Source organism: Leptinotarsa decemlineata, unplaced genomic scaffold (assembly GCF_025532065.1).
Source record: "Leptinotarsa decemlineata unplaced genomic scaffold, Ldec_3_MD MMD2_tig00026354_RagTag_RagTag, whole genome shotgun sequence".
Taxonomy (NCBI): domain Eukaryota; kingdom Metazoa; phylum Arthropoda; class Insecta; order Coleoptera; family Chrysomelidae; genus Leptinotarsa; species Leptinotarsa decemlineata.
The window spans coordinates 20,876,164-20,892,347 of record NW_027412702.1 but is presented as its reverse complement, the minus strand read 5'-3'; the positions used below and the strand labels follow the sequence as shown (position 1 = coordinate 20,892,347).

The window sequence follows — 16,184 nt, the reverse complement described above, 5'->3', positions numbered from 1 at the left end:
TCATCAAGCATCCACCAATTACACTTAAAATAAGTCGTCTAAAAAAGTAAAATGAAAATATGCAATATACAAAATTATTTATTTTTATCATAAGAAAGGGACTGTTTCTCACTTTCCCAGATTTCTTTTAGATATAGCCGAATGGCACACTTTCGTCAAATCATGAATTGGTACAGCCTTTCACAAAAATAATGTTACTTTTCTTATCCTCCACAGATATTTTACTCTTCATCAACAACAGTACGCCTTATTTTTCATACATAGTTACTATCTGTTGTATTTCATCTACTTTCCAAGTATCATAATCATGGTGACTCTTAAATTTCAATATCTTGTCTTCCTGTGAAAAAGTTTTCATTGAATTTTCCTCATCCATATCATATACTTCAAATGGCCTGTATTTTACGATGTAACTGTAGTTGATATGCATAGAGGCTCATGTATTTCATCCCTCAGTCGTGAAATATAATCTCTCGATAGAAGTGCACGGACATACATGTTCCAACAAACTTTCCATCCGAACTTTCTCGAAGCTGCCCGAAGCATGCCCTAATGTGGGTCGAATCATGTGGTTTATGCAGGCCCTATATCGTCGTCCGCTCTAAATGAAGTAAGGTCCAAAAAGTGGATGGCACTCTCGGGAACCGTTTCTGATCCCTTCAAATTTAACTTTCGAATTTTTTCCTTCGGGACACAGTCACGATTGGAGGGTTTTTGTTGCTGTATGGGAATGATGGTGCGATTCGAACTGAAAACTTATTATTTTTGAGTGATGGAGAATGTTTTTTTTAAATTTTTTTCGGTTTTGCTGATTGAAATGGAATATTTTTCATTGTGTTTCACTCACGATTAGTTTACCGCGAGTTGTGCAATTACAAATGAAATCAACATTCGTATTTTATTACTAAACTAACAATTGTGCATGAGACTTGTGAAATTATTTCATAGGACCGTTACGTACAAGTCTAGTTATAGTATCAAATTGAGAATACAATTAACATACTCAAAGTTTATTTGAAAACGAGTGTTCGGTATAATAATGGTTGCAAAAGAACTACATTATAAAAAATATTTCAAACTTTTACTACAAAAGGCGGAGCTTCAGGTATACCTAATAAGTTTTGAAGTAGGACGATTTTGGCAAAAAAAAATCAATCCTCCAGAAAAGTGGTGGGCGGAGTTAATACGGTAGAAAATTAAGAGTGGCAAGAGAAGCCAAGCTCCTGCCACAAATGCCAAAATCGACATTTGGAAAAACTCATTACTTTTGTAATATCTAGCAAAAGCTATGTATGTTAATATAATTCTAGGAATGGATAGATTTCTCTTGATTCAGAATTTTAAACACCGGTTCTGTGTCTCATACAATGTAACATATTCAGCCAGAGCGTGAGAGTGTTTTTATAGAAATTCATCTACGTGTTTTTGGCCAGAGTTAGATATATTCGTCACGTAGCTGAAACCGCCAATGAGTGAACATATCAGTCTTTGAACCTTGAAATCTACAGATTGCAAGTTGAGTGAAATAGGACTTTTCTGTTGAACCTTCGTCTCGCGTTGGCCCATTTTTATGAGAACGATATAATTAGCTACCATCTGACCGAGGCGGGGCTACAGGACAAAAATCTTGGGATTTTTTCCTAGACTTGGAAGAGTGATCCCGGGTAGGTTTCTGGAAGCGGGTCGTCTGAGAGTTGTCGTCGCGGAGTTGAGCGATAATTTCGTTGAGCGAGGGGAGTTATGCGGAAAACATTTCGAAAGTAAGTTGGCCGAATTCAAGCCTCTTTTGGAATTGCATCAATATTCAAAATTGGATGTGAAGAAATCCGTATATGAAGACAGCAGCTGCCAAATTCAATTTCAATGAATCGAATATGGTAATAGCGAGAGTATAACCAAGGGTTGATAGACTGTTAATGACATATTATTCCACTGGTGATCCATCTATAAACCCGTGGATGTTGCATTGGTGACAGCAGTTGGATTGTGTATATTGTAAGTACCGCATTTGAAAAGCTGAAGGCTACGTTATTACACATTTATAGAAAATGCATTAGCAGAAAGTTCAGATCGTCTACTTTCAAGAAAAATATTTAAATTTCACAATAATGAAAATGTTTCTCTCGCCATTCAAATATTCATTACAACAAGGTATTGGGAAGAATAATGATGAACGATTTTGCCAAATATTTACTAGTACTTAGGGCAGAAAAGATTGAAGTCATCACAATTCAATTTATCTATTTTCCAAACAGGTTTTGAAACCTTCCACCATAAGAAAAGCGAAATATTATAGCATAATTACGCTCTCAGAGCTATCATAGTAGCAACAACATGATGCACAATGCTAGACAAAATGTGACTGTAGTGGAATGTTGCTTTTTTATTTCGTTCTAACCCATAGATTATGGAAATATTATACCAACAACAACAAAAATTGCGACTCAATGAACAATTTCTACCTCTGCTAGAGATAGTCCTGGAAAGACCCCCAAGCACCAGAACTCGACACGCATTTCGCCAGCCAATTTGATAAAATTAAGAGATGAACTTAATTCCATCCCTAAAGATACCTATTCATAACTATAACTATAAGATAACACTTTCACCTCCACGTTTAGTCACTATGATTTTCAAGGAATACAGTTTTAATGACCAACAATCATGAGCCTCAGCAAACGCAGTGAGCCGAGAATGGCAGCCTTCTGCATTTTTCCAGTCAAGAATTTAGGCGTGATGCGGTAAGCCAGTATGATCTTCTCCAAGGAATCCAATAATCGAAATAAATATCTCAACAGAGTGGCCTGAATACAGTTTTTGAAAATTGAAGAGAAGTTATCAATATTTCAACCAAAGCTGAAAACATTAGACGATAATCGTTCTACTCAAATAGTCAGATAGGGCTACATCAGGCTAATCAATTTCCAAGTCTTCAGTCTGTAGGTTGAGAATGAAAATTTCCAATAAATTCGGGACTTCTCATTCCCAATAATGGATTTAATATCTCCAGAAGCATATCACTGTCTTATCAATATTGTAGAAATGCCACAAATGGGCCGCATGATGTCGATGGATATAGGCAGAGGCCGAAAATACCTCAGCACAGCTGAGGCCTCAGGAAGGGGTTCCCCCACGCGGCAGGGCGTCAGGAACCCCCTCATCCATCACGCTACTACGGAACACTAAGTTGTTGAATAACAGCATCGTGGAAAGCTATGATGAATCCCTCAGTTTTCAACTGCAACCCGACCCGAGGAGAGCAAAAATTGGCTGTTTTGATGATAAGCCGAAGTATTCAATGTTGCTGTATAAGACCCCATGCATTGGCCTATTTTTGTATTATCACTAGAGTGGAGTTCTGCGGCCTTCATATACACCATATGCTGAACAGGTTTCAACTTGGTGATAGAGTTGTGATCACACTCCTTCAGTGTCGAAAAATAAAAAGTTCAGTAGCTGCTTGGGAAGCTGCTTCAAAGAAAAATGTTCCTTCATAGTCTACCATGTCGAGAAGGTGACTCGAATACCTGTTGACTTTCCAGGCTTCATTCAGTAACACTCTGCCATGTGGACAACTCTTGTTCAGGAAAATGAAAGCGTATAATTATCTTTTGGGAATGCAACTTCCTATGGAGATGCGGAGGTGCATCAGTTTTGGGGTATTAATAAATTTCTATTTATATACTACTCAAAAAGAAGTAATATAAGAACGGCAAACTTTTGATTTCGCTTCAACATTTTTATTCCTGATATTGAAAACGATAACTTGCGAACAGAACAGTTGAGCTCATCCAAGAAAAATAATGTCTATCACAAAACTTGAAGTTTTCATAAATGATCTGATTGTCATCGTAATATCCCACTTTTGCATTGAGTTTTTGCTGACATTTTGGGTACATTCCACAGGTTTCCTGAATGCAAACCCTGCGCCACACCTCAAAGCTCGCGTCGCAAACTACGGGCTCATGGACCAAATAGCAGCGCTCCATTGGATTCAGCAGAACATAGCTTTATTCGGCGGTGATCCAGACAACGTCACCATGGCTGGACATGGGTCTGGAGCTGCTTGTATAAATTTTCTTATGATATCACCAACGGTGATGCCTGGTCTCTTCCATAGAACGATTCTCTTGTCGGGATCAGCTCTTTCATCTTGGGCATTGGTAAGTCCTCCAGTATCAATTCAAAGAAATCAATTTTTTCATTCCTTCTGAAAAAGTAGTGCATTTGTTTATTTTTCAATTAATTTTGCATTTTCCACCTGATACTAACTCCGGATTGGAATAGAATTTGGCTGAATCAAGAAATTCGTGAAGTCAGTGAAGTGAAGTCACTCAATCATCTATGGATCTACAATATCGAAATTAATATAATGGAGTCAGGCTCATCTAATAGGGCTTTCATTACATTCCATATATTATGCTGATTATGTGTGTGCTTCGATAAGATGAGATCAGATTCATTCGGCTAGATAACATTATAGAGAATGTAGCAAATTATATAAAAAACCCCAGTTCAATAGTCATGAAACATCAAATTGCAAAAACAATATGAATAGATGATATGATGTATTGAAAATTTGTCGAGGAGCAATTTCATTTGGTGACGATACTACTCTTTCCATTCCTGTTGAAAATGCTGAGTAGCATTTCATTTTCCACTTTCTCATTCATGCATCTATATTCATAAAAACTTCATTCATCTACAAAATTTCACTAAAACTTCATTGAACCTAACTCCTATGAGATTCTGTATCTGTAGAGTAGAGAAGGTGAGTGTAGGCCCACAGCACTTAGGCCACATGTGTACATCCTTCCAAGGAGTTGTCCTCCTATGTCATCGTCAATTCTGTCCTTTCGTTTATATCGGCAGGTGTAGGCTAAAACTCGCCGAACACACACTTTCTTATTGACGATAACTCCGGACATTCGCATAGAATACGCCATCTTCCTGTTCACACATCCTGCATAGAGGTGTGTACACCAGCCCCATATTGTGGAGGTGTTTCCTTAGATGACAATGACCAGTGAGAAATCCTACTGCTAAGTCCTCATGCAATAGCTCCATACGTTAACATAGGTCTTATTATTGCAGTGTAGATCCAGTGACCACACGGAGTGAAAGACCCCATGCGCGCCCCACTGTCCTCCGACATTGCCCATAAGCCTCGTATGCTCTTTTTGCTCTACTCTGTAGATGAGAGTTCCATGTTAGCTTCTTGTCGAGGATAGTACCAAGGTATTTCACCTCTTCAGAGGAGTTTAGTTTGCTTTTGCAGATTTCGGGAGGTTTTGAGCCCGTTAAACTTCTTTTCCTGGTGAAAAGGACCATCTCAGTCTTCTTGGGATTGATCGACAGTGAGTGTTCCTTACACCATGTTTCTATTAATTCGAGCCCATCCTGCGCTCTATCGCACAGTGTGTTTACAAATTTGCCGGTCTGCAAGATAACTATGTCATCTGCGTATGCAATGTGTAGAATCCATTTTTGTTAAGGTGATTAATTAGTGTATCCAGAACTATGTTCCAGAGAAGAAGTGATAAGATCCCTTCCTGTGGACATCCCCTCATGACCAGTCCTTTCACTGTGATGTCTTCTACATTGATACTTATTGCTCTACTAGAGAGCATCTGGAGTATCCATTCTCCTACTACCAGAGGTACATTCCTGGAGTTTAGTTGCCGGGTAATTGTTGGAAAGGTTGTTTTATCAAACGCTCCCTCGATATCTCTGAATATACCCAGGGCTAATAGGGCTTGTCTGCTATCAGTGCAGATTGTTATGTTTTTGCCAGAAATTCCTTTCCTGGTTATTTTCTTTGTGGCGATTGAGATACCAGCCTTCTATGAGAATGATGATTTGACGTACAAATAATTGTTAACATAAATGAAAATATCTAAAATTACAGGTTGAAGATCCGGTCAACTATGCCGTCAAACTAGCCAAAGAAGTCAATTGCTCCATTCCAGAAGACGTCGGAAAAGACCATGAAGCCATTGTGGACTGCCTTCGCGACACCCCTCTGGAAGAACTCCTCCAAGCCGACGTCATAGCCCCAGCGTACCTCAGCGCATTCGGTCCCAGCGTAGACGGAGTCGTCATCAAAACGGACTTTGCCAAAGAACTGGTAACGTACTTCAAACCACAAGACCTGCAGAACTTCGTAGGACCGGTCAACGCCAACATGAAGAGAAGTGAGACCACTCTGACCCCGAAGGGCAACAATCCTTACGACTTGCTTTTCGGCGTAGTGACTAGTGAGGCGCTGTGGAGGTTTTCGAACACCGATGTGTCTGCCGGGTTCGAGGGGGAACGCAGAGACAAAATAATTAGGACTTACGTGCGGAACGCTTACACTTATCATTTGAGTGAAATATTTTTCACGGTAGTGAATGAATATACGGATTGGGAGAGGACGGTGCAACACCCTGTGAATACGCGGGACTCTGCCATTGCTGCGCTTAGCGACGCGCAGTTCGTAGCTCCGTTGGTGCAAACTGGGGATTTGTTGAGTGCTAAGCCTCCACAGCCCGGTCAGGAAGCGACTGGCCCCAAGACTTTTTTCTACGTATTCGATTATCAAACGAAAGATGGAGATTATCCTCAAGTAAGCTATTTTCATTTGTTAATTGAGTGAGAAATTTATTTTTCATAGTTTTGATAAGGACATCATAGATGAAAGAAAGAGCCGAATGCAATTTTTTTCAACTGACAAGAGTACCATCATGGATACAGGGTACGCTATTTCATAGTTGGCACCCAGCAAGAGAATTCGATGATTTTCATTTTAAAATTATTTTCATTCCACTCGCATAGCATTGATTTCAAAATAGGGTCAGAGTTCAAGCAATACCTCATTTGAAATGCTATAAAACTACCCTTTCAATGCATTCTATTGCGAAAAATAAATATTTTTTGTGAAATTATTGCATTATTTAAAAAAAAACTGCTATTTCTCATACAGATTCGAGAAAAAAACATAGTTTATCGTAAAATATTCTTCTGAGATGAAGAATTAGGAGGAGAGGATTGTTCTAGTAATTTATAGAGATTATTTTGAAACTGATTGCTTCTTTCCTTTCTTTGAAAGATTTTTTGGGTCACGACGGAAAAGTTGAAAGCCAAAAACCTTTCTTTCCCAATAATTGATCTCTCATGAAAATATACCCTTTCAAATTATTATTGAGTACCTTGAAAACAAAACACAAAATTCTGGATATAATTTCTAACTAATCAAAATCTACAGACATCATCAATCTATCATGTTAGGTACGGTGTTATTTTAAAATACGTATGGGATTATCTTTCAGATGAGAAGTTTAGACTGAACATTAATATAATTGTATTACTTTGCACGTTTTTTGATATTCTTAATCACGTGTGATTGAGCACAGTGGATCAAGGAACTCATTGGGAACTCAATGGGATTATCTTTCAGATGAGAAGTTTAGACTGAACATTAATATAATTGTATTACTTTGCACGTTTTTTAATATTTTTAATCACGTGTGATTGAGCACAGTTGATCAAGGAACTCATTAGAATAGTTTATTATTGTTATTATTATTATTACATTTAAATAAAGGCTGAGGACAAAGTCCTATGTAAGCCTAAAAACGAAGTATATCAACAATTTAATATAATGCATGCAAAAAGAAAAGAAAAATAATTAATATATGCATAGAACCGATTAGGCAAATAAGCAAATGTCTATTTTGTTTTTGAAACTGTTCACTGAGTCGGAATTCATAACATCGTTGGGTAAGTTATTCCATGTTTCGAAAATACGATTCACCAAAAAATATTATTTCTGCCTCGCTGAGAATTTTTCCTTTTTTTAATTTGAGTGTGTGACCACGTAACCGCGAATCATTGTTGACAACAAAAAGTTCTTTCTGATTAGCATAATTATACTAAGCTGTACGGAAAGATATAATGAGGTCCCCACGGAGTCGACGTTGGTCAAAAGCTAGCAGATGTGCCATCCTCAGTCTTTCGGGATAGGTTGGACGCACTTCATCAAAAGTCATACGTGTGGCTCAACGCCATTCTGCTATAATTTTTGGTAAGTGGTCATCTCGAGGCTCGACCGTGAAGGAGCTTGTGAAAGAATTGGCCAAAATCTCTGCTGATTCGATATCTGTAAGACACAAGGAACCGTCAGGTTTTCGTAGGAGCGGAATGCTTACTTTGGTGTTCAGGTTAGATCGTATGAGCTTGTACAGTTTTTTATTGTTTTCAGAGTCTGCCATAGATTCTTCGAACTCACGACGTGAAAATCGTATTGTTGATACCAAGTGTTTTGGGAAATTTCGATGAGCTTGGTAATCTTCTGTGGCTTTTGATCTTTTGTATCTTTTCCATAGTCTTTTTTTGCGATGTATGAGTGACATTATTTCGGCATTGATCCATAGTTTGAGAGGATTTTTCCGGCGTATTTTGTTGCGGGAGTTCTTGTCAGCAGAGGCAGTAACGTTCGGGTTGAATTTTTCCCAGAGGATATCTACGTCATCACATGCGTTAAACAGTTGTGTCCAATCGATGGTAGAAAGTTCCTCGGATAACTGATCAAAATCGATTATTTTGAAAACTTCGGTTTCGTACTTGTTTGGCATATTAATGTTGAGCTGAACAGTTGCTCAGATTACTGCATGGTCCGATAATTCAATAGGTGGTAGGATTTCATGATCTGTGATGATGGCTTCTTGTTGATTCGGAATCTAGTTGGTTCAGTGATGAGTTGAAAAAGGTTTGAATCGGCAACGAAATGCATGAAATTACTCGTGGCGCTATTTGTGTCAGGTATACTATTAATGGGCCAAGTGATATTGTGGTAGTTAAAGTCACCAGCAATGATGAAGTAGTCAAGGGTCGATAGTTGATTCAAGAAATTGATCATTTGGACATTGACTTCATGGGATACATCATTAGGTCTGTAGATACATACAATATTTATGCTGGTAAGGCTGACATGTAAGGCCTCCACGCCTTGGATCACGGCAATATCTTGTTGAACTGCAAAATCGGTTATGATATCATTGCATAAATATCTACATAGGTACTCCACCACCGACACGTTTTGATCTGTCCGTTCTGTAAATGCTGTAGCCTCTTATGTTAATCAATGAATCTGGGTCGGTTGGTTTAAGCCATGTTTTGGTTAGGAGTATTATGTTAGGTTTGAGATCAACTATGTCACATATGAGTTCGTTCAATTCAGGAGATAATGAGTCTGAGTTAGTGTAAAGAATTTTCCAGCATAGATTCGGCAGTTGTTGGTTGTTGTTAGAGGTTATTTTGTGTCCGAAAATTGATGGAGGTTATTTTGGGAATGCCATGTATATATTTGATGGTGAGATTTTGTTCTCCATTTACTTTCCTCGCGTCAAGTTCCCCAACTCAATTATGCGGGGGTACTTGTTTGTAGGGTTGGGTTTGCCTACTCGAAAAATGGTGATTGGGTTAGCTGAACAGATTACAGTATTCAGTACCTCTGTCACTACAGATTTATCGGGCTCTTTCTTAGCATTTATGTCTCCTATTGCTTCAGGGACTCCTCTAATAAACACGTTTTTCGCTCGATTCAGTCTGTCCAGTACCTCTTAGATAACGACATAAGAGGACTGACAGACTTAGCGTTTTCGACAGCGGTAAGCTTTTCATTCAATGTCTCGATTTTCAACTTAACATCTTCAAGCTTTCTACGCATATCGTTTTTAAATGACTATCAGACCTTTGATTTCGAAGGAAGACTCAAGATTTGCACTGCAGGAGTTACATAGAGCCTTCAAACATTTAATTCGACGACGAATAATACGATCGTCTTGCGACAGGTCCGTACAAGCGACGTGAATCATTCGCTTGCAGCCGTCGCACTGAAGTTTCGTGCCGTGCTATCCGAAGGTAGTACTGGCTTCGTACAGTTCGCGCATGCTGTGCTGTCAGGCATGGCTGATGAGGTGTTGCTTCTTACCAAAGGTTAATAATAACAATCACAAGTTTATGGGTGTTTTTTTGGAGACTGAACAATAAAGCACTATCTAGTTTTTACACAGCACTGTTCACTTGTGAATAAGAGTTTGAATAGGTAGTAATTTCACGATTTTTCAGAGAGCAAACAGAAGTACGTGTACACTCTAGAGTGTCTACTACTAACATTCAATGCAAATAACCATATCACCCATATCATCCGTACGCCCTTCACACACTTTTTGGCACGCCTCTGGTAGAGTGCTATCTAAACATTTGTAGTAACAGATGTGGCTATTTGCAGATACTTTATGGTTCAGTTAGACCCAATGTTTGTGATAAACAAGTGCAAAATCATCCAATTTGAAAATTTTTTATTTCAAACTCGTCTTCATTAGAATTTTTGGTCAAGGAAAACAATTCCCCATATGAAAACTCAGATTGACGGTATCAAAAATGTGTCTTTTTCTCTCGGGAAATCAGCAGACTTCAAAAACTCTTACATTCTGTAGTCATTCCACCCTGCAGATAGACACAAGAAAGAGAAAACGTAATACATTTCTTTGGTGGCGAATTTCTTTTATAATGAGATACTTTATATATTCCTTGTGTTGTATTCTCTTCAAGTGGATGTCGTAATATCCAAGGGTGTGTTGTACTTGAAAATCCCTTGTTTTTCAGTTTTCATGGTAATTTGCAATGACAGTCAAGTGGATAACACAAATAAAGTGGAGAACAACAGAGTGGGTCAAATTGGACACTTTTAAAGGGAAACTCCAGTTTTCAAACTAGATATATGAAAACTGATGTGACAGAAATTCAAATTTAATGACAAACATACAGCACATTTTTTGAAAATGTGCATGTTCGAAAAGTTGCTGTAACTTTTTTCCTCTCAAACATTTTTTTGCTATGAAAGTATTTTCTTATGTAGAATTCGATGGTGTGAAAAAATTATTTTTTCAAATTAAATATCAATAGTTACTGATGGAAAACTATCTTTTCAATGGGACCCCAAGTATATTCCTGTACATTTCAATAGAGAATAATAATTATTTTTCAAAAATGTAACACACCAGATGTGTTGTTAAAATACAGAGCTTTCAGGTTTTTTATATAGATTTTCAAACGCACACTTTGATCAAGTAAGTTTTGGACGACGCGGCGATAAATCAGAAAGAAATTGTTCAGTAGTAGCTAAAAGAGTTGAAAAAGCTTTTCACAGCAGTAATTGAAAAAATGCCTCGTTTCAATACAACACATAACAATTTATACATTATTTACTACTAATAATAATAGGGGAGCCCAAGCGGGGATTTCGGGATTTATTAAAGCGCGGCAGATTGATATACAGGGGGATACCTTGTACCCGGTTTAGTACCTCCACCTCCTCTATTCTTTATTCACTTTTTCTCTATCTATTACTCCCTCACTCCGTCCCCACTGCAGTAACGTTAGTTACAAATGAAAGTGGTGAAATACATATGAAGTTTCATTTCTCTTTTTTTCATTAATTATTCAATTGATCATAAAAAATGAATTTTTTTGAGCATTTTTTTTATATTTTCTTACAAGTATTCTACTTAAAAAACATAAACTTATTTATTTGCATGCTATTTCGTGATCTTTCTAATTAATCAAGTTCAATGAATAAAAACATTTTAAAAAAATATTGTTTTTGTCAGATTAAGCGAATCCCTCTAGACAATCGTCAGATTATGAGACAGCACGTCTGAAACACGAAGATGAATCATATATATCTCAATCTGACGCGCTTGAGTATTTCAAAATGGCGGATTTTTTTGCACATTATAATAATGGCCGTGAGTTTGCGCCAGATCGAAATCGTCAGATTTTCGAATGAGGACTTTTTTCTGTTGATTTAGAGATTTAGAAAATCTGACGCGTTCGATTAATTTTTTTTTCTTTTCACTTTCAACCCACATCATGCAAACGATCAGATTGACATACCAATATTATTAAAAATACGTAGGACACTGATGCTATCAATATCTGACGCGCTCGAGTATGTCCATGCAACAGTATTTTTTACATATTCGAAAATCTATAGCCGCTTTCCCCACCGATGAAAAGGTATATTTTATATAAATTTTTTTTCTTCTTATCGTCTAAGCTTTGCAACCTAATATGTCTCATGGGCTCCCCTGCTATAAGTGAAACTTCAATGATAATAATAATGCAGCCAAAAAATTAGTGAAGATTGCAGTGTTGTGAGGTGGAGCCCCGTCTCGTTGAACACACATTTTTCTGAGATCTATTAGTGAACATTCATCAACAAGAGGTTCAATATTCTGCCTAAAAATTAAACTCTTCTGATGTTTTATGGTTTGAATTTGTTTTTTTTTCAAAATTCTACTAACGTAAGTTCTCGATAGACCCGTTGATATTTTCAAATTTCGTGTTAACGTTTCGGAATAATTCTCAACAGCTCCTAAAACGACTATTTATTTCAATTCCTTATCCATATGTCATATGATTTTGATTATTTTTTTCAAATTGACCAGCATCAATTAGGTTGTGTCGCAATCTTGCGAAAATATCTCTTGAAGGTTGTCTTCTCTCTGGATACTTCTCGTGATGAAAATTGCTTGCAGCTTCTGCATTTTCACCGTTTTGTATAAAACAGACTATCTTATCCCATTTTTCATAATTCTCATACTTCATCGCGAAAGTGTTTGTAAATTGAACAGAAACACCAATTGAAGAACGTCTTTACTGCCATCAGTGTGAAAGCAGCCACGAGTTCTAGCCATGAATTTGTCGATGCGAAGCGGGAGATCCGCTAATCAGCGGCTCCCAAAATACGGAACAAATCAATGGCCAGCCATGAATTTACTGAACAACCTGAAATGCATGCGATTGAAAACAAGTATAACAATAAATCCTCCATATCAAAAATTGTCGAGAATATCAAGTCATTAGAAATTGTTGGAATATATACATATGAGTTTAAAGAAAATCCATGATTCATCAAATCCAAAACTTATTAAAATATTTTGTGGATGGAAATTTTTTTGAAATGCATTCAATTCAGCATACAGAATAAAACCCTCATGAAAAAATATTTTGTCGGGCAGAAAATCAACCCCCAGCCCGAATTATATAATTTTCAAAGAAATATCTATAACTCTTTCAAATATTATTTGGATTGCGTTTTTTTCTGTGAATGTATTCATTTTAGCGTACTTGAGAAGACCCATATGCCAAAATATTTTGTCGGGCAGAATATCAACCCCCATCCCGAATTGAATATTTTTCAAAGAAAAATCCATAACTCTTCAAAATATTGTTTGAATTGGATTTTTTTTCTTTGAATGTATTCATTTTAGCGTACTTAAAAAGACCCCTATGTCAAAATATTTTGTCGGGCAGAAAATCAACCCCCACCCCGAATAAAATAATTTTCAAAGAAAAATCCATAACTCCTTCAAATATTGTTTGAATTGGGATTTTTTTCTTTGAATGTATTCATTTTAGCGTACCCAAAAAGACCCCTATGTCAAAATATTTTGTCGGGCAGAAAATCAACCCCCACCCGGAATAATATAATTTTCAAAGAAAAATCCATAACTCTTTCAAATATTGTTTGAATTGGGATTTTTTTCTTTGAATGTATTTATTTTAGCGTACTTAAAAAAAACCCTAGGTCGAAATATTTTGTCGGGCAGAAAATCAACCCCCACCCCGAATTGAATAATTTTCAAAGAAAAATCCATAACTCCTTCAAATATTGTTTGAATTGGGATTTTTTTTCTTTGAATGTATTCATTTTAGCGTACCTAAAAAGACCTCTATGTCAAAATATTTTGTCGGGCAGAAAATCAACCCCCACCCCGAATAATATAATTTTCAAAGAAAAATCCATAACTCCTTCAAATATTGTTTGAATTGGGATTTTTTTCTTTGACTGTATTCATTTTAGCGTACCTAAAAAGACCTCTATGTCAAAATATTTTGTTGGGCAGAAAATCAACCCCCACCCGGAATAATATAATTTTCAAAGAAAAATCCATAACTCTTTCAAATATTGTTTGAATTGAGATTTTTTTCTTTGAATGTATTTATTTTAGCGTACTTAAAGAGACCCCTATGTCAAAATATTTTGTCGGGCAGAAAATCAACCCCCACCCCGAATTGAATAATTTTCAAAGAAAAATCCATAACTCTTTCAAATATTGTTTGAATTGGGATTTCTTTCTTTGAATGTATTCATTTTAGCGTACCTAAAAAGACCCCTATGTCAAAATATTTTGTCGGGCAGAAAATCAACCCCCACCCCAAATAATATAATTTTCAAAGAAAAATCCATAACTCTTTCAAATATTGTTTGGATTGCGATTTTTTTCTGTGAATGTATTGACTTTAGCGTACTTGAGAAGACCCATATGCTAAAATATTTTGTCGGGCAGAAAATCAACCCCCACCCCGAATTGAATAATTTTCAAAGAAAAATCCATAACTCTTTCAAATATTGTTTGAATTGGGATTTTTTTCTTTGAATGTATTCATTTCAGCGTACTTAAGAAGAACCCTAGGTCAAAATATTTTGTCGGGCAGAAAATCAACCCCCACCCCGAATAATATAATTTTCAAAGAAAAATCCATAACTCTTTCAAATATTGTTTGAATTGGGATTTTTTTCTTTGAATGTATTCATTTTAGCGTACTTAGAAAGAACCCTAGGTTAAAATATTTTGTCGGGCAGAAAATCAACCCCCACCCCGAATTCAATAATTTTCAAAGAAAAATCCATAACTCTTTCAAATATTGTTTGAATTGGGATTTTTTTCTTTTAATGTATTCATTTTAGCGTACTTAGAAAGACCCCTATGTCAAAATATTTTGTCGGGCAGAAAATCAACCCCCACCCCGAATAAAATAATTTTCAAAGAAAAATCCATAACTCTTTCAAATATTGTTTGAATTGGGATTTTTTTCTTTTAATGTATTCATTTTAGCGTACTTAGAAAGACCCCTATGTCAAAATATTTTGTCGGGCAGAAAATCAACCCCCACCCGGAATAATATAATTTTCAAAGAAAAATCCATAACTCTTTAAAATATTGTTTGAATTGGAATTTTTCTCTTTGAATGTATTCATTTTAGCGTACTTAAAAAGACCCCTATGTCAAAATATTTTGTCGGGCAGAAAATCAACCCCCACCCCGAATAAAATAATTTTCAAAGAAAAATCCATAACTCTTTCAAATATTGTTTAAATTGGGATTTCTTTCTTTGAATGTATTCATTTTAGCGTACCTAAAAAGACCCCTATGTCAAAATATTTTGTCGGGCAGAAAATCAACCCCCACCCCGAATAAAATAATTTTCAAAGAAAAATCCATAACTCTTTCAAATATTGTTTGAATTGGGATTTTTTCCTTTTAATGTATTCATTTTAGCGTACTTAGAAAGACCCCTATGTCAAAATATTTTGTCGGGCAGAAAATCAACCCCCACCCGGAATAATATAATTTTCAAAGAAAAATCCATAACTCTTTAAAATATTGTTTGAATTGGAATTTTTCTCTTTGAATGTATTCATTTTAGCGTACCTAAAAAGACCCCTATGTCAAAATATTTTGTCGGGCAGAAAATCAACCCCCACCCCAAATAATATAATTTTCAAAGAAAAATCCATAACTCTTTCAAATATTGTTTGAATTGCGATTTTTTTCTTTGAATGTATTCATTTTAGCGTACTTAGAAAGAACCCTAGGTCAAAATATTTTGTCGGGCAGAAAATCAACCCCCACCCCGAATTAAATAATTTTCAAAGAAAAATCCATAACTCTTTCAAATATTGTTTGAATTGGGATTTTTTTCTTTGAATGTATTCATTTCAGCGTACCTAAAAAGACCCCTATGTCAAAATATTTTGTCGGGCAGAAAATCAACCCCCACCCCGAATAAAATAATTTTCAAAGAAAAATCCATAACTCTTTCAAATATTGTTTGAATTGGGATTTTTTTCTTTGAATGTATTCATTTCAGCGTACTCAAAAAGAACCCTAGGTCAAAATATTTTGTCGGGCAGAAAATCAACCCCCACCCCGAATAATATAATTTTCAAAGAAAAATCCATAACTCTTACAAATATTGTTTGAATTGGGATTTTTTTCTTTGAATGTATTCATTTTAGCGTACTTAGAAAGAACCCTAGGTCAAAATATTTTGTCGGGCAGAAAATCAAC

General features: G+C 36.2%; 1 protein-coding gene across 1 annotated transcript in view; it reads left to right on the top strand.

Moving 5' to 3' along the window:
* Positions 1 to 16,184, top strand: part of LOC111509803 (neuroligin-4, Y-linked) — a 783,062-nt gene that overhangs the window by 660,256 nt on the left and 106,622 nt on the right. The window contains exons 5-6 of the mRNA XM_074184600.1: positions 3,907 to 4,163; positions 5,909 to 6,607. Coding sequence (XP_074040701.1) covers positions 3,907 to 4,163; positions 5,909 to 6,607 — 956 coding nt within the window. The remainder of the gene's footprint in view (positions 1 to 3,906; positions 4,164 to 5,908; positions 6,608 to 16,184) is intronic.